At 47.6% G+C, this 20,947-nt stretch overlaps 1 protein-coding gene across 1 annotated transcript in view; it reads left to right on the forward strand.

Moving 5' to 3' along the window:
- GALNT14 (polypeptide N-acetylgalactosaminyltransferase 14) overlaps positions 1-20,262 on the forward strand; it is a 94,736-nt gene extending 74,474 nt beyond the window's left edge. Inside the window, exons 10-15 of the mRNA XM_063391160.1 lie at positions 1,599-1,725; positions 4,288-4,380; positions 5,677-5,760; positions 6,928-7,072; positions 14,345-14,464; positions 15,040-20,262. Coding sequence (XP_063247230.1) covers positions 1,599-1,725; positions 4,288-4,380; positions 5,677-5,760; positions 6,928-7,072; positions 14,345-14,464; positions 15,040-15,198 — 728 coding nt within the window. The 3' untranslated portion in view covers positions 15,199-20,262. The remainder of the gene's footprint in view (positions 1-1,598; positions 1,726-4,287; positions 4,381-5,676; positions 5,761-6,927; positions 7,073-14,344; positions 14,465-15,039) is intronic.
- Positions 20,263-20,947: the final 685 nt, after the last annotated feature.

Below are 20,947 nucleotides of genomic sequence, written 5' to 3' on the forward strand. Positions count from 1 at the left end.
GTGAGGCTCCAGCTGCTGTTGGCAGCTCTTGCATGTAAACACGGCAGTGAAGGGAAGGGGAGGGAATTTCTGGAAAGGAATACTGCTCCCTGCTGTGCTTTCCCACCCCTGCCATTGCTTGTCCCTGCTGCCAGGGCCAGCTGTTGGGGATGGGATCAAAGCCTTGGATTTTGGACCCAGGCATCAAGGCAAGAAGGCTTTGCAGCTGTGTCAGCCCCCCATTCCCATCAGCTCAGGAGCAGGCGGGTGCTGGGAGCAGGATGGTGGCAGCAACATGAACCTGGCTGCCACCTCTGCAGCCACTCAGGGCTGGGCCGTGTGTGCTCAGAGCGCTTTGGAGTTCCAGGATCCAATGGGCCTTTGCTCCCTGAGGCTGTGAGCTGTTTTTGGAGGGATGGAAGTTTTGTAAGCCAGCAGTGCCTGTCCTTGGAGGAGGAGTCCTGCCCACACTGCCCAATTAGCCTTCCTGCCACAGGTGCTTGTCATGCCAGCATCTGACCTGGGGACAAGTCATCCTTGTGCTGGCCTGTGTGAGGGGACTGCTGTGAGCACAAACTGGCAAAGACAATGGGTGTTCTCCTGTCTTAATTCTGTAGTTAAAAGGCGAGGGGGGGTGTGTGTGAAAAGGAATTAGTTTAGTATCTACTAGTTTTGAAGTAGATTCATGCTACATGCAACTCTATACTGTCAACAGATGATAAAATAGGATTCAAAGAACTGCAGAAGCCTTTTCATTTTAATTTCATTTCTTTTCCACGCCGGTTCTGTCTGAGCATGACTGTCTGACAACAGAACTACAGATTCATAGCTTCATAAGCATCAGGGCCAGATGGACCCATTAGATCAGCCATTCTGCTCACCCTTCCTACCTCATCCAGCTCCCTGCCAAGCACTTTATAACTTCTGCTGTCAGTTGTGCCACAGGCTCATTTTCCTAGAGAAGGGCCCTGTGGGCCAGCCACAGAGTGGCTTGGGGTGACTGGGAAACATTTCCCATACTGACAACTTATCCAGATTTTTGGGATAATCCCTCCCACCGCTGGCCTTTGCTTTTGTGAAGGTGTGTGCCTTACTTGACTGCAGCATTGGCACTCAAGGCCCAGAGTACCTGGGCAGGGTAAGCTGCTGTCCATTTTGGGACAGGCGATGGACACACAGCTCACTTTGCAGAGTCAGTGGTGGATGCATAAAGATAATGGCTGTTGTAGTCATTAATGGAGAGAATTCATAGCCTCTCCTGGTGAACTTGACAGCCCTTTGGAGGGAAGTGACTCTGAAACAGGCAGTGCAGAAGTAATAAGGGAGGCACAAAACTGGCAAGAAGATTCTGCAGTGTATGAAAAGGGACCTGCTTACGGTCTCACGCTCGCCATTGTGATAGCACCTGCTGTGCTAGAGGCAGGTTTCAAGTGCACTGACTTCAAACAGCTTGCAAAGAAGCTTTGAAATGTGCTTTTAAGGCCGTTGTGCCTAGGAAAGCCCGTCTGGTAATTGATTTACCCTAGTTAAATGTTTCAGAGGATGAAGTAAGAGCTAACACCAGGATTCAGACTGCTCTAGGACAGGAAGACAAAGTGCTGAAGCTGCTTCTCTTACAGAAATCTCTTTCCGTGTGTGGATGTGTGGAGGGAGCCTGGAAATCATCCCCTGTAGCCGCGTTGGGCACGTCTTTCGGAAGAAACATCCGTACGTCTTTCCAGAGGGAAATGCCAATACATACATTAAGTAAGTGATTTGTACTCACTTTGGTTTTTTTGTGAAACGACCTTCCTTGTAGGGAGTGGGGAGCAGAGAAGACAGGCAGGGAGGTTTGTTTGGAAAACTTTGAAATATCCTTGGGCAGGAATTTTTTGAGCTGAAGAAAATTTAAGTCAATACAACTGTCCCATAGGATTTCTCCAGTGTTGAGAATGTGACAGAAATAGGACATTTATATGGTAGCTTTCATCAGCACAGAAATGGGGGGATGCCCCCAGCACATCCCTGAGCGCTGGCTGCTGGGACATCAGATGGTTTAGACCTTGGGGTCATCAGAACACATTTATAATGACCTGAAATCAGGCTGCCAGCAACGTCTGTCAGTAGCCAGTGACCTTAGCTGAGGGCTCAGTGTGGCTGGGCTGAACCAGAAGATTTGGTTCCCAGTGCCTCTCTGGGATGGGGGCCAAGCAGCCCAATGGGATGGGGGCCAAGCAGCTTGCCAAGTGGGTGGCTGTGTCTCCAGGCTGGTGCTCTCTCCTGAGCAGAGGCAGCAGTGGGCTGCACTGGCTGGCATGGACACCGAAGGGACTGCCAGGGCACCCCAGCTGAGGGGCACCTCTCCTCACACACAGGAACACAGACTGAATCAGGTACTGAAAGGGCTGCCTGAAATGCACTAAGATCCTGGAAACATCAGGCAAAGAAGGAGGGCATCCAGAAGTGGGAATAGGCATGGGAAAGATGATCAGAGCAGCTAGTGAGGTCAGGAAGGATTTCCTCCATTTTTAGAGTGTGAGGCTGAACGTTGTTCCTTAAGTGAATGACAGAGAAAAGCACTGGGTGAACTTACAGTAAATGCAGGGTTGTTTCTGAGCTAACCTGCAGCTGTGAGTGCTTACACACCAGGCTTTCCTTTTAGTGTGGGCTTCCCACTGTTAGAAAGAGCCAGCAGCATTTATGAAGACCCAGGTGTCTGTCACAGGGCTATGCTGACCCAGGCTCTCTGCAGCTTCCTCAGCCTTTGCTTGAGTCCAGGGGGAGTGCAAATTACACCTCTCACTAACACAGTGTGTGATTTCCAGCCACGCAGTGCGTGGAGTGGGAAGGGGGTGGCAGTGACAGGCATAGGGCATTGCTGGCATCAAGGAGCAGAGCACAAATTTGAGAATCACTAGGAGGGCTCTTACTTTCAGCAGTGAAGCAAGACTACTTCAGAGGGGCCTGGAATGTGGCGAAATCGCCACTGTCAGAGTCGCTGTGAGGGAAGAGGTGGCGCCTGCATAGCATCACCTGCAGGAGGAGCAAGGGGAGCTGGAACAGCTCTGGTGACTCCCTGCCAGGCACAGGCCCTGGGCACTTCGGGGATGTCTGTGTCATGCCTGGGTGTGAGCCTTGGCATTCAGCCCCGTGTTTCTCATAAACTCCAGTGAGAGCAGGAAGCCAAACAAAGGAACCCTGCACGTCGGGGAAGGTTAGGTGCAGATGTAGACACTGATTTAGTCATCTCTTGAGCAAGAGCACTTAGACTATTGCCTTAGAGAGAGAGGGGAGGAAGCCCATGAATCAGCAAGGGACTGAAGATCAGTCTGGAGAAATGTACCTGTAGGCGTCAGGAGCTGGGATGTTATTAACCTTAGGGTATCTGTCAGCCTTAATGCTGCAGTGTATAGACCGAGAGGAGAAGCAGCTCCTGGCAGCCTGATGCTCTGTAGCACTTCTGTTTAAATAGAGGTGTTAGCAAAAAATACCTCCACCTTTCTGCCAGATACTGAGTGTTTTCCCCTGCTTCAGTGTGATAGACAGCTCAGGCTCCAGTGCAGTGCTGGCCTCACGTGCAGAATAATCCTTTTCTGGGCACCTGAGACTTGGCTGTGTCCAGAGCCTGCCCACAGCACCTGCAGCTTAGTGGTGTGGCAGCAATAGCTTGGAGACACTGACCTGCCTTGGAGCAGGAGTTTGGAGCACTCCCCTGATGTGGGCTGGGATAGGCAGATAGGTATGGAGTAAGAAATCCATTTGCAAGAGGAGTTAGAACCATATGGAGTCAACAGAAGATTTGCTGAGGTTCAGAAACCTTCTGCAGATACCTGGCTGATGTGGGAGACTGGCATTTGTGCTGCAGCACTCTGGTGGGGTGGTTTCTCTTTAAGTTTTGGATGCTGAGGTTTGCCTCAGTGAAATCCAGGAGTGCAAACAGGAGAGTCCATTGGGGGTTGAAACAAAGGAAATACTTGCAAATCTTTGGCAAACTTTTCAAAGCTCCAACCCAGCCACCAAACAAAACCCTAGGCACTCCTGCCTTGGAGATGATGTATAAGACAACCTTCAGTTCTGGGTCTGGTGGATGCAAAGCATCCAGCTGTGTTTGAAGTGGTGAATTTTTCATCCAGGCTTTATTTGGCCTGATGTGCTTGGTCCCTGGAGTAACGGGAAAGAGGGAGAACCTTCTCTAGTAGTGAGGGGTGGGCTGGCTCAGAGGTGAAGACGAAGCTGAGGTGGGAGGAGGGCAGGATGGATCCGTTTGCATTTTGGAGAATGCCACCTTGCAGGCGCCCTTGGTTTCAGCGTGTCCCGTTGCTCCCTCAGGAACACCAAGCGCACGGCGGAGGTGTGGATGGATGAGTTCAAGCAGTACTACTACGCCGCCCGGCCCGCCGCCCAGGGGAGGCCTCTGGGCAAGTAAGGATTGTTCCTCTGTGCCTGTGCCCTGCCTGTGCCCTGCCTGCTGCAGTGGGTGCTCACAGAGACGTCCCCTGCTGTGCAAACCTGCCTGCGTTGTTTCTGGAGTGACAATCAAATACTAATGATAGGCACGTGCTCCAGCAGTTTAAATGCTGTGCTGGTTCATTCCAGGGAGGGAACCAAACCCAGGTGGGGAAAGACCTCCTCTGCCTCTGTCCTGTCCTTGGCATTACATAGAACTACTTCTGATCCCAGAGCTGAGTTTGGCAGGGAGAGTCCAGAGGTGCTGGTGGCAGCTGACAGGCAGGAAAATCATCCGATTTTTGGCCTGCTGATGCTTTACTGGAAGGCAGCAAATGTTTGTGTGCAGGGAGTTTGCCATTCATTCTGTAAGGAGTCAGAAATGCCTCCCTGTCCTGAGAATTGTAACTATTTGTGTTGTATTTCTCATTTTCACATGCTCCTCTTCACCTTAGAAAATTTCCTTCAGACTCCAGGGGGTTCTGAGTCCAAACTTGAATTCCTTGTGACCACTTTTTAATCTCCAGGATAAATAAGTTGAAGTCCTGGTGATTCTCCTGTTTCTGCTGAGGTCATATCTTCCTCCCACCCATCAGCACAGAATGAAGTAGCAGCTCTGTCCTCTGCTTGGTGTAACAGGGTATAGAGAAGTTGACCTATGTGAAAAGGAGGTGCTGGAGGCTTCTGACTATTCCATGAAAGCCAGCTCATATCAGCTCCACAGGTGGAGGCTGGCCCAGGGAGAAGCTGGAGTTTGAAAATGTCACTGTACAGCCTGATCTCTCAGCACACATTTTGTCCTGAGAAACACACAGTGAAATATGTTTTTATTAAACTTCTGCTGGCTTACCAGTGTGTTTAGGTGCTCTTGCAAATCAATGCTTCCTGTACTCCTGTAAACCAAGAGTAACTTAGAATAGCAAGTAGCATGTTTTAATTTCCTAATATGTTAATATATTCAGGTAAGGGTTATTGCATAGTAGACAGCATACATTTTTTACTAATCATTTTTAAATGACTGTGCTCTTCCATGAACCATTTCAGCTCCAGACTCCTTGTTAAAATGACAATATGTCATCATGCCATTTTACCAAGTGAGACCCCCAAGGAGCCAGAGATCAAAACAAGCTCATGCAGAGAGAAACCAGAGCTGCTGATGCTCTTGTGTTTGCTCTCTGTGCATTTCCAATGGCTTTCTCTCAGCCTCCCGTGGTGTGTTGGGTCTCATCTTCATCATTTCCTTTGTATCTCTCTGATGTTTCCTCCCCACAGCATCCAGAGCAGAGTGGAGCTACGGAAGAAGTTGAAATGCCACAGCTTCAAGTGGTACCTGGAAAACGTTTATCCCGAACTTCGGTACGGATGTGTGATCTCCACCCACATCTAGCAGGCCAGTGGGGTGCTCCATCCCTCCCTCCTGCCCCACAGAGCTTTCTTCTGCCCCAGAAACACAGGCCCCCCTCCCTTGGGCTTCACAGAAGGGCAGAGTGAATTTTGTGCTGGCTTTGAACGCAGCTTGCGCGCAGTGTGACATACTGCAGGGCTTTGGAGATCCTTGGGGGTCCCTTCCAAATCAGGATATTCTATGATACCTGCTTCCTCTAGGCTCTGCTGCAGGGCTGGTGAGGGAGAAAGCACCAGTTATTCCCATTTCTTCTGGGGAATTCAGTTGGTATCATCCTGCCCAGGCTTTGCAACAGGTTCTGTAGGGAATTAAGACAGTTTTCCTTACAAAAGTATCCCAAGGCAGAAAATCCACTGTATAGCCTCTGCTGGGGTGTTTCGGTACTTAATGACTCCTGCTAGCTAAACAAGCACCTAATTTCTAGTCCTTTCACACTGTTCTGTGGCACTCAAGGCTTCTCTGTTGTGAAAGCACTCACCCTAGGATTTTATGACTTGTATTCAGATGGCTCTGCATTGCTCCTAGCCCAATGCTTTGCTAAATATCGTTGCTTTTGCACAGATATTTTTTAGTTACCAATTTACTCCAGAAACCATTGGATTCATTCCCCTGGTCCCTATCAGGAGCTGTTCTCAGAAAGGATGGTAAAGTTCTAGAGATGCTTCAGGGACCTGGTGGTGCAATAGCTGAGTGCAGAATCACTGTGTGAAAATGATGATTTATAGCCATTTTCTTACTTCTTTTTTTTCCTTTTTTTTTTTTCTTTTTTTTTTCCCACATGTGGCATTGCACAGCAGCATTCACAGGCAATGCCAGGCTTCTGTGACAGTTTGTTTTAAAATTCCCTTCTCCTGTAAGCTGAAGGCTGACCTTCAGCCTGCTCCTGGCTCCTCTGTTTGCCTTGTGCAGTTATTTATGTTTTCCTCTTTAAAAGGTCATCCATCCATCTCTGAGCACTGCTTCTGCAGTGTCCCTGTCCATGTGCTGCCCTCACTGCTCCAGTATTGTGGTAGATCTTGCCACCCCTCATTTTCTGAAGGTGAAATGGTGCAGCCTTACCCCACTGAGCCTCCCTGTGCATGGGGCAGTACGATCTTGTTTTCATGCTGTTCCCACAGGATTCCCGAGGAATCGCTCTATCAGACTGGGATAATCAGGCAAAGGCAGAGCTGCCTGGAGTCACACAAGTCTGAAGACCAAGAGCTCCCCATCCTGAGCTTAAATCCTTGTAACAGCAGCAAGGGCACAGTACCAAAGGCACAGGTAAGATGTGTTGTGTATCCCCATGATGCTGGATGGGGAAAAGCCGTGGGGCAGCTTCAGATGATTTGTTAAGGTTGCTAAAGCTCTGTTGAAGGATTTACCCATTCTGGCAGTGTCTTTCCTTAGGCAGCAAGTCATTGAACCCTGGCAGCTCCACCCTGCTGGAGGCCCTGGGCAGCAGCAGGGACTGGTGCAGGAGCCACAGGACAGCGCGTCCCACTCATCTCCGTGGGAGCCTGTGCTGAGCTCTTCCCGCTGCCCAGGAGCACCACAGATCAAAGGCAAAGAGAATTATAACTTCCTCTCATCTCTCAGCCTTTTTTCTCTCAAAATGGTCTGAGTCGCAGTGGCATTTGTAACTTCATAGTCTGCATCCTCTCAGTATTGGATTGCCCATTAAACTAGCAAGAATTTAATGAAGATGATCTCAGTTTTTTCAGTCTCACTGTGACGAGAAAAAGCTGTATGAATTGATGTTCTCAAAAGCACAGCCTAGGAGATGTTAGAGCCAAGAGCAGGCACATGTGCCTTGCAGCAGAGTTTCTGGAGCAAGACCCTGAAGATACACACAACTTCAAAACTCACCTTTGCTTCAGGCTCCCTTTGTGATTTTGGGCATGTCAGTAGGTTCTGTGTTCCCATCTATAAAACAGGGAGGATAACAATCCCTTGCTTTTCCATGGTTGCCATGAAACAATTCAGTAGGAAATGGTGTGGTGTGCTTGCTTCCACTTGACTGTACATCCTTAACCCTCATGGTTACATATTCAAACCAGGTAGCTGGGCATAGAAAAGGCCCAGCCTGGGGAGACTGCTTGAAATATCCCTGATTTGTGTGTGCAAACAAAGCATGTCATTATGTGCATCTCTGTCAAATGCAGTTGCATGCCTGTCTGTAGGCAGGAAATTAATATCTGTTTCACAGCATGGCAAAATCAACAATGACTACTTGAATATTAGTCAGTTCAGAAAATGTAGTTAATATAATTGCAAGTGCCACACAGTAACACTTAAAGTTTCACTGGTTTCCATGTTCCAGAACTGTTTTTCTTTCTTTTGCTGCTACATGGACTTTTCACACAAATAGCAAAGGAAGCAAGCTGATGAGAGCAGGTCATTGTGTTTTTCAGGGCTGGCTCTGCAGAAGAAAGGAAAAGTGTTCTAACAACAACAGCAACTTCCAATGAATCGGCTGTTTAAAAAAAAAAAACTGGGAAAATCAGAATGAAAAATGCTGCTGAAAGTTAGGGTTTGGAAATGAAATGGTATTGGTCTTTCTGAAATACCAATTTGATGTGGTATTTTAAAATGAGAAATGTCATGCCAACAAGTTGGATTGTTTCATTCCCCCCAAACACATTTTGTTTTGACATTTCTGTGCAGTAAATTTTTGGAATTTTTCACGCCACAAACTTTTCATCTTCCTGTTCTGATTCTGCAGCAGTTTGCAATAGGTCAACACTTCCCACTGGATGGCAACTCCATTTCACGTGCACATCCAGGACTAAGTCTGCAAAGGAACAGAAAAATGCATTACAAACAGATTGCAGAATGGCTGCACTCAGTACACAACAGGAATAGAGAAAAGCCTTTCCTTTTTATCTTTCTCTGTCTTTCTGGGGCAGTTCTTTGTTACTTGTACCCATGGAGAATATTTCAGATTAAAGCAGGATATTTAAACTTTTATTGTGAATAGGAACTTAAATTTTAATGACTCAATTGCCACAAGACCACCTGAACTTGTGGATGACATGGATGTTACAGTCACCAGGCTGTGTAGGATTGATTATGCAGCAGTCCTGAATGCCACTTGGTTTTGCATTTGATATACCAGAACAGAGCAATAATCTTCACTTTTAACATACTGAAGTCACGTCTTGTTTACCCTAAGCTTCATTTTGTGAAAAATAGGCTTAGCTAAATCAAAGCTGTGCTTTCTTGGCATTCAGTAAGTACTGTGGAAATATCCTGGCTGTCCAAATTCTTTATTATCACTATTATAGTAGCAGTAATTTGGTTGCTTTAATTGCCTTTCTGTAGCTGTCTCCCTGCTGGGCTGCTCCAGCCCTTTACCAACATTACATGCATGAAGTCTTGGGACTGGGTGTGAGAAGATCTGAGCAGTCGTGGTTTGAGGAGAGAGGCACAGGAACTGTCAGATGGTAATCAGTTGCTCTTTATTTTAGGTTTTTCTACCTGTAGTGTAGGGAAGGGTGTTGTGAGACCTCTGGCTACATCCATAATTCGGATAAATTGAGATGAGTACTCAGTGGTGAAATCAGACTCACACCCTTAGCATGTCTCAAAAAATCTCCCTGATGGTGTCTGGTGTTGGTCCTGAATTACTGAAAGGGGCACTGAGGCACAAGAAGACCCCTCATCTTTGTGTAGGAGAGCTCTGTCTTCTCATCCTGGGGATCCACGTGTCCCTTTTCTCTCCAGGAGGCCTGGTAGCAGTCAGGGTGGGCTCTGTCCCCTGAGGTGGCTCTCAGAGGGATCTTGAGGTGTGGTTGAGGACCCCAGGGTGGCTGTCAGGGGGCTCCTAAGTTAGTGACAGGCAGAGATGCTTGTGCAGTGCCCATCCCCAGGGCACAGCAGGCTCTGCCTGTGCTCCTGCCCACTGGAGCCTCGGCACTCCATGCCTTGTTGCATCTCATTTGCTAAATGAACAGATTGATTTAGTTTTTCACAAGAGAAATGCATCTGAGGGAAAATAATTGATCATAATTTTGTCCTTATCTATCTAATGAAGATGTGAGTAGTTCGTTTTCTTTTTTTCAAACCAAGTGTCAGTTGGTATTAATTCATAGAGTTTGGAAAAGACATCTGACTAGGATTTATTTAAGTCATTAGCAGCTTCAGGAAACCTGACATACTTCAGATAAAAAATCTGAAGATGCTTTGACCTGGATATAACACATGTATAAGCAGTTGCTGCAAGAGAAATGTAAAGCTCAGGCAGCTTTTAGACAAGCAAAGAAATAGGGGGAAGGCTGCAGCATCCATTTCCTGGCCCTGCACCCCAAAATACCTGGGGTTTGCAGCTGAGTGGATGCCATTGCATTTGATTGGCATACCTTGACTCTTCTTGGGAAAGAAATGCAGTGTGATGGTCTGCCTGGTGTGGCTCTGATGCTCATCCCAGTTGGCTTGAGGTCCTCTGTGTGCTGGCTAGATCTGCACTTTTTTTGGAGAGCATTTAGCATCTATCCAAACTAAGTGCCCCTCCTGAGACATCTCAACCATAAACGTTCTCTTCTGACCTTCCTCCCCTCAAAAGCCTTCCTTCTCCTCCATGGGCATGACCTGCTCCAACTGCAGGCTGGCTGGAGCTGTGGCAGCCAGGCTGAGGGAGCAGAGCAGAGGGGCTGCAGTGTCACCTCTGCACCCAGGTTGTCCTGGGCACCTCCTGTGCTTTGCTTTCCCTCTCCTGAGATGTGTGGGAGTGCCAGTTGTATCCCAGGGTCTTTGATGAGGGCAGCACTTTGGTATCCTTAGGTGACTCGTGCAGTCACGTGCCTTGGGAAGTCCTTCCCTGGGGTTTTAAGAGGATGACTGGATAATTAGATTGCTCCACCTTCTTCAGAACCATGTTTCTCTAGCGACAGCCCCTGCTTTAGGGTATGGCTGGCCTCTGGCTCGGCAGCTGAGGCCTCGCTGTCACGGAATGCTGGGCTCCGTGGGACTGCCCCTTCCCGGGCTGAGGGGCTCCCTGCTCCATCTGCCAGCCAGGCTATGCCAAGCCAAAGGTCACTCTTGAAAATAATTTCCTCAATTCACCACAGCGCTGAGTAACAGTGACAGGTGCCGGCTCAGATGATGCTAAAGCCTTGAGAAACAGTCACAAGCCTCAGATGAGGGGGTTGGTGTTACCTTTGGAGGAAGGGGGTTGCTGGTTGTGCTCTGCAGCTTCTCCAAGTCCACCGTCTTTCTCCTGGCTCCACCACCCCTCCATCTTTGCCTTTGGAAAGGCAGGAAATCTTGATGTCACTTTTCCCTCATATATCTGTTTTTCTTTGGTTCTGGGTCAGTTTTAAACCCTGATGGCATCTCCTCAGGCAAGTCTGCAGCCCTGAAACCATGCTAGGTCCTTGTGGGGCTCCTTAGGAGTACCATGGGCTGCCCCATCCACCACAATCTCCTTGGTGCAAAGCTCTGCTGCTGTTACTGCTGTGCTGGCCACGTCAGTGTGCCAGGGATTAGGAGATAAAATAGTTCCTCATGGAAAAAAAATTATTCCCAACTCATAAAAATAAGGGTAGAAAAGGGGTACGATAAAAATTTATGTGGCCATGGGCATGTATTTTAACTGAAAGTCTTTCATGGATTCTGTGGTGTTCAACTGACTTCCCTCCTCCTCTCCCTTTAAATTTCTTCATTTTCTGCATAATTTTCTTTGGCTTTCATCTAGGGCTGAAAGGGAAGAAGACATGATTAGAGCTGGATAAAACATTTTTAACAGGACTGGCTTCCATAAAAAGCCATTCTGCAGAGATGGATGAGCTGTGTGAAAATCTGTCAGCTGAGATAAAGACAGTGGAAGGACAGCCTGGGGGCAGGAGGGTAGGATCCAGTGTCAGCTGTGGAACTGATGCACACATCCAGCTCTGGAGCCCTCACTTCTTATGATGAACAACAGCTGAGGGAAAATGGTTACCACCACCCTTCCTATCCCATGGTCCACTGCTGGATGAGAGGATAGCCCTGCCTTGAGAGGATGTGAATATTGTGAAGGTTTGAACACAGCCTGGTCTGGAAGAAATACAGAGAATCTCTGGTAGGAGCAGTCTTCCATGAGATAACCTCAATGAAGCAAGAAGGATAAGATGTCAAAACAAACAAACAAGTCCCGTGGCCTGAGTTAGTTGGAGAATTCAACATATACACTAGTTACAGGATTAACTGGCTGCTGCTGAGGAGCCTCATGGGCGCAGCTTCAGCCCTGTCCTAAATTAAAATGACAAACAATTGGTTAAAAATGTAAAGCAGGTTTTCAAAGCAGCTTGTAGCAGCCTGGGTGCCAAGAACAGATGTTGGAGCTTGCCCCATAGGGTTTGGTTCTTCACAGATGCTGGACTAATTTGGCACCTGATTTCCCAGGCTGGTGGTTTACACAGCAGCTGACAGTGTGCATAGTTGGGATGTCTGGAACGTGTTCACTGCAGGATCAGGTAAACCCTGCTCCATATGACAAAAGTAGTTGCCAGAAAGCCCTTTGGGTGTGGATTACAGCTTTGAAAATGAATGCCTGTTATGTACTCAGATCCTGGGCAGCTCTTGCTGAGGAGCCTGTGGGCAGGCTGTTCAGAAAGCCAGGTTTGATTTCTATGAGCTGGTGGGGAATAGTGGGCTAAGAAGCACAGAGTATGAGGATCACAGTGTGAAATCCTTGTGGAGCTGGGTCTGCTGTGCAAAAGAGTGTTTTCCCTTGCAGGTGGCTAAGAACCTGAATGAAAGTGGGATTTGTATTCCCAGGAGTTAAATGCCTGTAGCTGTCTGTTTTGAAGTTGAGGAGAGGAGTTAGAGCTGCTGACGGTGACAAATACCAAAGGACTGGAAGCGTTTCCCTGCTGTAATAACTCATGCTAATGCAACCCAAAACCTCCACCATTCAAAGTCAGGGGAGCTGCAGGCGTCCCAGCTCTGAGAGTAGGGCAGCCATTCTTCACATTCCCCTCCAGCACTCAGAAAGGGTTGAAGTCTCCCAGGAGCCCCATTTTTCCAGCCCCAGCCTAACAGCCATATGTTTTCGCACTGCCTTCCCCTCCACTGCCAACACTGCTGCTCACATCACTTCTCACAGAGCTCTGGCTCCTCCATAGCTGAGCTCCTAGCTGTTCTGCTTCCTCTTTGCACCTTTTCTTTCACAGCAGGCTCAGAGTTTTCATAGCCTGTACCCTGTCAAAGCATCTGCCGTGGCTCCTGGGTACTCTGGTGGGAACCCTTTTGCTCCCTGGCCGTGCTGTCTCTCACAGGGTTATTGCACTCTGATGGCAAAGCCAGCCTGCTGTTGGTCCTCCAGCCCTGCTCACCTGCCCTGCCACAGCTCAGAAACCTGCTTTCCATCTGCTCCCACTGCTGCTGCCCAGAGCCATTTATGCAGCAGGAGTTGATCCTGCCTTGCACCCTGGCTGGGAGCCCTTGGAAAACCCTTCCAGCCCTGCTCTTTCTAATTCCAAAGTTGATGCTCACACAAAGTTACAAGCAGAACACCTGTTCCAGAAGTCCTTCTCCAGGGTTATGTAAAAGCATGGTTTATGGTTTCCCATCAGCCAAACCAGGTCTTGTCTGCTTGTGCACACACGTGAATAACAGGGAGGCAGCCATCCCTTGGCTGGGATCCTCTCAGGAGGTGCTCTTGGGTAATACAAGCACAGGTAAGGGATAGAAAATGTTCAGCTGGAACAAACGTTGGACTAAACTCCTGTGAAACACTCCTAGGCTAAGCAATGTGTCTGTAAACCCATGATGCTTTGTCCAGCACATTTGGAAGTCCTTGTCAAACTATCAGCTGCTCCTCTTTTTATCCCAGAAAAATCCAGTGGTGAAAAAGATGGTAATCCCAGAGATCTCCTGTTGTTTGGTTAGCATCACACAGGACAAAGCGTCTCTGCTCCTCCACAGTTTTTTTCTGGGGCTGAGAAGCTGATAAAAAGCTGGTGAACATGAAAAAGCAGCAAAAGAAAAAACCTCCAAGTCAGCCCAGTGGAACGGGAGTAGCAATTGTTATAGCAAACCAGTACAGCAAACCTTTGAAATTTGGTCCCAGTGCCTTGATAGAAAGCAGAGCTTCACCTCTTATTTTTGTGATATTTGGGAACAGAACCCCAGGAGTTGCAGACATTTGCTATATATCACCTCTGGTCTCCCACTGACAGCTGCAAAGCATTTCCGCTGCTTTTCCCTGAAAAAATAGGATTGCACATTGTGTGGTTAGGAGTGTTCCTGCCTCTCTTCTGCTTTTTTCCCATCCTTTTGTTCTCCAACCACAGCCCAGTTCTGGCTATGGAATCTTTTGTCTCGTTAAACATATTCTTCCAGAAGCTTTTGTAGACATTCTCTTTGGTACCTGCAGTCCCTCAATGACAGCTGCAATTTTGGGGAGGCTTGAAACATCCCAGTGACTTCTCCTGATGCCTCTTGAAGTCAGTGAGGTTTGAGGTTGACTTCGTAAGGGGCAGGATCCAAGCCAAAGTGTTTGTTTTCCAGGTAGAAGAATGGCAAGAATCAACACTGCTCTCTCACCACCTTTCTTTTTCTTCCTCTGTGCAGGAATGGACGTACACATACAACCACCACATCCGCCAGCAGCAGCTGTGTTTGTCTGTGTACACCCTCTTCCCTGGTTCCCAGGTGCTGCTGTCACCTTGTAAAGAAGGTGACAACAAGCAGGTGAGCCCTTTTCACTGATCCCCCATTTTGTTTGAGGCTTCCTTTCTTTCATCACAGTATTACCGCACATTAAATGGCCTGTGCTCTGACTTCATCTGGGAAGCAGAGTCAATTTGGGAGTGCAGACTCTGGCCTGTTCAGCCCTTTGCCTCTTAAATGAGTGTGTTGATAAGGATGTCTATTAGCGAGGGTGGTGATCTGGATACTTCAATGCAGAAGTCAAACCCAAACTGGCAATTTAGTTCACATGGGCTGCCAGTCAGGCAGCAGATGCTAACATTTCCCTGCAGTTAATCACTGAGCTGGCATTTGAACCAGTGACCTGGGGAAAAAGCTGTTAGTAATATATTATCTTCCTGAAGCCAGGCAGAGGCTGAGTTAAATGAGTGTGCTTCTGATGGGAAAAATGCTCAGCGTGTGCTCTGCTCGGCGTGGGTTTGGGGACCTTGTACTTGACAGCATCAGGCCACAAGGGCTTGATGACAGCTGTCCTCTTGATGCTGGACCAGTGCAGTAAAAGCATCGTGGGGAGGAAGCTGGGTCACCTGTGTGTCCTGTCGTGTGTCTCCCCTCAGCGCTGGGGCAAAGTCGGGGCACACATCGAGCACATAGCTTCCCGCTTCTGCCTGGACACCGAGACCTTCGGGGACACGAACGAGAGCGTCAAGGAGCTCGTCATCAATCCCTGTGAGAGCACAGCCATGAGCCAGCGCTGGGACATGGTGATGTCTTGACCTGCCGGAGGATGTGCGTGGCGGGGACGGGCACCGGGACGCGGCTACGCGCGGCTGAGACGCGCCGGATGGGGCTCGAATCCAAACCATCGGGGTCCCTGTGTGCTGTGGGACAGGAGGAGAATCATTCACATAAAAATGGGACACGGCTCTGCGGGTGGAACAGTGGCTGTTGACCGCCAGGCATGCAGCTGGTATTGGCCTGGTGATGGCCAAGGAGGAGGCATGGCAGAAAAACAAGCTTGAAATGTTTCAGAGGGGTGCTGGGGCTCCTGCAATGGGCTGTACAGAACTTCAGCATGCACAGCATTGAGTAATCTCCTTGGCAACACAGGTGGAAGAGCCTTTAATGCCTAAAGGGGACCTAGGCTGAGCAAAACAAGCATCTCAGCAGCTCTTGAGCGTTGAAGTGGGTGCACAAGATGAGATGTGCCAAGGGATGCTAAGAAACATCGCGGGGGATGAAGTGGAAGACAGTGAATTATTTTTGCACTTTGCTGTGGATGTTTCTGTCCTCTGCAGACAGCACGGGTGGAGCTGTGTTGCACATTTGAATTGGTACGAGGTCCACGTCCATGTTGTGCATACAGAGCAGAGCAGTCCTTGGTGGCTGTGGCCAGGATCAGAACAGCGAGTGACGGGGGAATCCTCTTCTGTGCTAACTGCACACGCTGCTTGTTGAATCTCCAAAGCCCAAGCAAACAGAGGATTCAGTGTGAGATTAAAGGATATAAATTTCTGTCTAGCTGGGAGGAAAGGCAGTAACATGATTATTTCTCCTTTCTGAAGGCCATGGGTCACTGAAAACTCCTCTAAAATTTTGCTATGTGTCTCTCACTGCTCTGTTTCGGATCCGGACTAATTCAAATTTTCACTTCCATAAAAGTAATATTTTTGGTAATTGAAGGTAATTGTGTCATATTTCTGTTTCCCAATTTCCAAACTACAGATGAAGGGACTCCCATAAAGTGCTGCTACTGATGGAATGGTGAAGGTTTAATTTTTAATTAAAATTAGAGACTGCACCAAGAAAAGAAAAGGGGTATTACCTGGGTTTGCTTCCCAGTTACCCTGTGGCCCACAATGTAAAGTACTGAAGAAAAGGTTTGGGATTGCCCATTCACTCTGCAGGGCAGCCTGAGCCATGATGTATCTCTCTCTCAAAGTCACTTAGCATAGCCAGACCAGGCAGAAATGATTTCCTCAGCTTTTGGAGATAAGTCTGTTACCAGAGATCATGTCAGGTGCTGCCACTGTGTGGGAGTGAGGTGACTGCCTGAGGAGAGTAGGACAGACGGAGGGATATTAGGAACAGAAGACTGGAAGGTCCTTTCCAGCCTGTCTTTCAGGGCAGCTGTCACTACAGCCACAGGTAACACCAAGAGCTGTCCACACAGCTCTTGTGTAGTAACGACTCTCAAAGAGAACTTTCACAGGGCTGTCAATGTGACTTGAAAAAAAATACATAGTTTCTGTCTTAAAATGCTAGGATTTAGCGAAAATCCTATCCTTTGTTTCCTGTGCTGCAAACTGCAGGTGGAATACCATAAGCTTTAAGCCTTCAAGTGCTCTCAGCATCCCTTCTTGAATAAATTGCTGGCTTTCAGGATTTTACTGCCTCAGTTTCTCCTCCCTCAGTGCTGGGAGAAAGCCATGTGTATAAATCTTCCCGGCTTTAGAAGCAGAACCAGTATAGCTCTTTATGTGCAAAAGGTCGCAGTGCAAAATGCTTTTCATGTGCTGCAGTGATTACTAACCTCATCAAGCTCCCTTGGAGCCAGCCTCAAGGGCTTCTGCTATGAAAGGGCTGGAGCGAGCTGTCCTTTCATGGTGGGAGCTGGCATTGTTTCCGTGCCACCACTCTGACCAGGAAACAAAGAGGAGCACTTCAAATGGAATGGACCCATTTCACAAAGAAGGGCAGTGACCTTGGGCTTCTTTTTAATTGAACAGGGACATATCACATCTACTTTTTACAATGGTGATGACAGGCAAGGGGTAGTAATTCCCTGTCTAGTGTTTACAAGGGAAAGCAGCTCCCAAGAGCTTGAAGCTTAACACGTTCACACCTGTACTGTGCCCGCAGCCTGCGGCTGCCCAGCGCCTGGCAATTTGAGTCTGAAAATTCAAAATTGCTGAACAACTTGGCAGGGGTTTTGAAGGTCAGCACCTGGCAGGTACACTCTGAGCAGGATCTCAGACCTGTCTAGCTTTACTGTTCTCCACCAAAGGTGAAGATCTCCGTTCTCCTGACAGCCAAAGCTCTCTCAACTGCTCTTTGCCTTAGCAGAAACAGCTACCTCACTACATATGTGTGTGTGCTTGGGCACACGGACCCATGGGACCTGCAGGGATGTGTTCTAGCAAGGAGTTGTTTGACCAGCTTTGCAGCTCATGCATTTTTGGAAATACAAATGCTATAGCAAACCCCTCCTATTCCAAAACATGCACCAAGTGATCACTGTGAACACATCTGGGGACAGTGGAAGGCAGGCAGTGGAGAGGGGGCATCAGGCAGCAGCAGCCAAGTTCAGCTAAGTCTCTTCAGGCCCAAAAGCCACCACGTACCTCACAGACCTGGGGAACAGCAGCACTTGTCAAACTGGTGATTGTGTTTCACACAGCCATCAGCTGTAACCCTTAGGCTATTTCATGGTCCAGGAAATGAGATTATCCCTATGGATCAGCAGTGTTTTCAGAGAAGCCTGAGAGTATCAGCCTGACTCCTGGGGAGCTTTATATAAAGCTGGCAATGGTCTGGCAGTCTCCAGATTTAGCCCCAGTACGGCATTTAGCAAATCTGCTTGACACCCCTGCAGAGAGACCTTGCGTTGTGTCAGGGAAAAGGTTAACTTGCTGCTGAAATCCAACTCATACCTTCAGGTTTGTTTCATTTATTAAAATACACTGAAAACAGATGAACTTTTCTTGCTTTGTGTTTTTTCAATGCCTAGACAAATTATTATCATGCTGTGAACAGGTACAATGTGACTGATTGGGATCTAGATGGGCTCCCATGCCAATGCTTCTTAAGCCCCAGCATCACTTGGTCATAATGCTTTTTGGCAACATTTTGCACTGACTTGAAAGAACATAAGATAAAGTAGAAAATATGATTCTAATCCTGGCTGTTGAGCTTTGTGACAGCCTTTATGATCTCCAGGTAAGTCTTGTCTTATGCCTTGGTAAAATTAGATTCAGAGCAGGAAACTCAAGGCTAGAACTACTACTGAAAGAGGCAACTAAGGCTATCCAAAAAAAAACCCCAAACACACCAGAAAGAATAAAAATAAAAAATAAAAAAGCGCTTCCCCTCTCTCTCTAAGGAGATCTGTGTTCCAATGAGAAAAAATCTGTCTGGTTTTAGTTGGGTTTAGTTGGAGAAGTCTTGCAGTCCTTGTGATGCTGGTTATGTGATTTCTAGGTCTCTTGTGCTCATGTTCTCTCTGTACCAGTGCAGTACCCATAAGGTAACAAAGGTAACAACACAAATCATCTGTGCAGATTACAACATGTTGAGGTAGTGATTTAGTGGTAAAGAGGTGGAAACAGAATTCAAGGATCTTTGTTTATCCAGCAAATGCAACAGCAGAATGGGGCTGGTGGTCGAAGACTGGAGAAGACCAGATGAAGACTGGTGGTGATTCAAGACAAGCACAGCCTTGAGGGCTAATCCCTTCTTCTGCTTCTAGGAGTGGCTTGGGATAGCTTACTTCATTTCCCTGCCACAGTTTCCCAAAATTTTAGAAGACTGAGTGTCTTGAAGAGAGAAAAAGCCAAGGATTAGTTTTTGTTGCATGCAACGCAGCAGCACTGGGCTGGCAGTCTCCATGGACCCTTTTTTATCTGTCTGTACAGAGTCTGGTACAGATGGAGTTAATTTTCTTCATAACCTCCATAGCCTGTAAGGTCCTGTGGTTTAGACTGGTGACCAAAACCGTGTTGATAACACACAACAATGTTTTAGTTATTGCTGTGCCTGCACAGTGTCAAGGCCTTCTCCATCTCTCACTCTGCTGCCCCTGCCAGCAGGCTGGGGCTGGGGGAGAGGGTTGGGAGGGGAGACAGCTGGGACAGCTCCCCCAGACTGACCAAACACACATCTCATACCATGTAATGTGGCAAAGAGGTAAAACTGGGGGCAGTTCTGCCATAGGAGGTCTCTGCCTGGCTGGGCATCAGGCTGCAAGTGGTGACTGCCTTTGCATCACTTGGTTGTTTTGGGGGTTGTTTCATTTCATTTTCCTTCATGACTGTCTTTATCTTGACTCACAACTTTTTCTCACTTTTGCCCTTCAAATTCTTTTTCCCATCCTGTTGGGCAGGGAGGGAGGGAGTAGGGGCTGAGCTGCCAGACAGGGTCAGCCCACCCCAGTGCCCCAAGCGTATCAGGGTCTGTGGTGTAAAAGGCTGGTGTTCCTTCTGGCTCAGGCTCTGATCACAACTCTGCAGTACAATCTGCACTGCTCACATCTCAGATTTTTAAAGCCCAGTGAAAAGCTGGGGGCTAGGATTGTTTGTAGAAGTGGTAAAAGAAGCAAAGTCAACCAGATTTCACATAAGCAACAGAAGAAACCTCTGCTGCTCATTAATATTCTGGCTAAATTAATTTGGAATGATCAGTCCAGCACCAGTTTTAATGTGCAGCTGCTTTAGATGGCTGGAGAGTTAAAGGAAGCCTGGTATGGGTGTCCAGCTTATGTTGAGACTTACATGCTGAAATCCAGTGGTGTTTTTTCCAGATTTATGGATGTTTTTCCAACGTCCAGGGTTCTGTTTCTCACTGGAAGTGCCTTCAGAACCCCGTAAGAATAAAAACCTGTTGCAAGCTACTGCCTCTCCAACTGAGTCTAAGTTTCAAATGGAGCTGCACTGTAGTGCAAAGCTGACAAAAAGCAACACATAAATTTACAGATAAGAATGCTCGTTTTGTGATGCTGGGGGCTGTTTTGTCTTCTCTGATACTGTTTGGGCACTAAAGAAACCCAAACTGGTTCTGTGTGATGTATAAAAGAAATCATGACTGGGTTTCAAGGCTGGGTTTTGCATAAGCAGTCATGTAATAATCATCTATCAACTGTCCACCACAATGAATGATGTCTCTCATTTTCCTGTGATTTACATGAAAAAGTGTCCAGACAAGTTATTGCTACTGCACAGGGTTAAATTCAGTTTTAAAACCAACCAGCCATCCAACCAAACAAAGAGGAAAAAAAGAAGGAGCACTGAAAGCTTATAGGTAACCTGATAGATGTAACAAAAGAATGATATTGCGAAATTAGGGCTGTTCCCAAGGGTGAAGGATTTGTGAATCTGCAAGTCAGTAAAAATGTTTTTAGGGTTATTTTTAAGAGCCCTAGTGATTTAGAGTTGCACCATGGGGACATGTTTATAACACAGCACCTGAACAAAGTCTCCCCAGTCCTCAGTTTTCTGAAAGATCACAAGCCTCTGCACTGCTCCCATGGCCCAAGCCGTGCTTGTGTCAGGTGCTAAACATGCACTGTGTGGTCCTAACTAACTCTGGCCATGGAGACACCTGATGATCCACGTCTGTGTTGCTGCAGCAGACAGATAAAAACCCTGCCTCCTTTTCACAACTTTGGAGCAGTTGTGTGAGCCTCTTCTAGAGGCACCACATCCTGGTGCCGTAGTGGTGTTCTGGCATTTGAAATGTTTTCAGAAGAATCAGTGTTACAAGCAGTTTGAGCAGTTTTCATGAATTCTGATCCTGCTGAGAATTCCTGGA

The sequence above is a fragment of the Prinia subflava genome, chromosome 2, assembly GCF_021018805.1.
Source record: "Prinia subflava isolate CZ2003 ecotype Zambia chromosome 2, Cam_Psub_1.2, whole genome shotgun sequence".
Classification (NCBI taxonomy): Eukaryota; Metazoa; Chordata; class Aves; order Passeriformes; family Cisticolidae; genus Prinia; species Prinia subflava.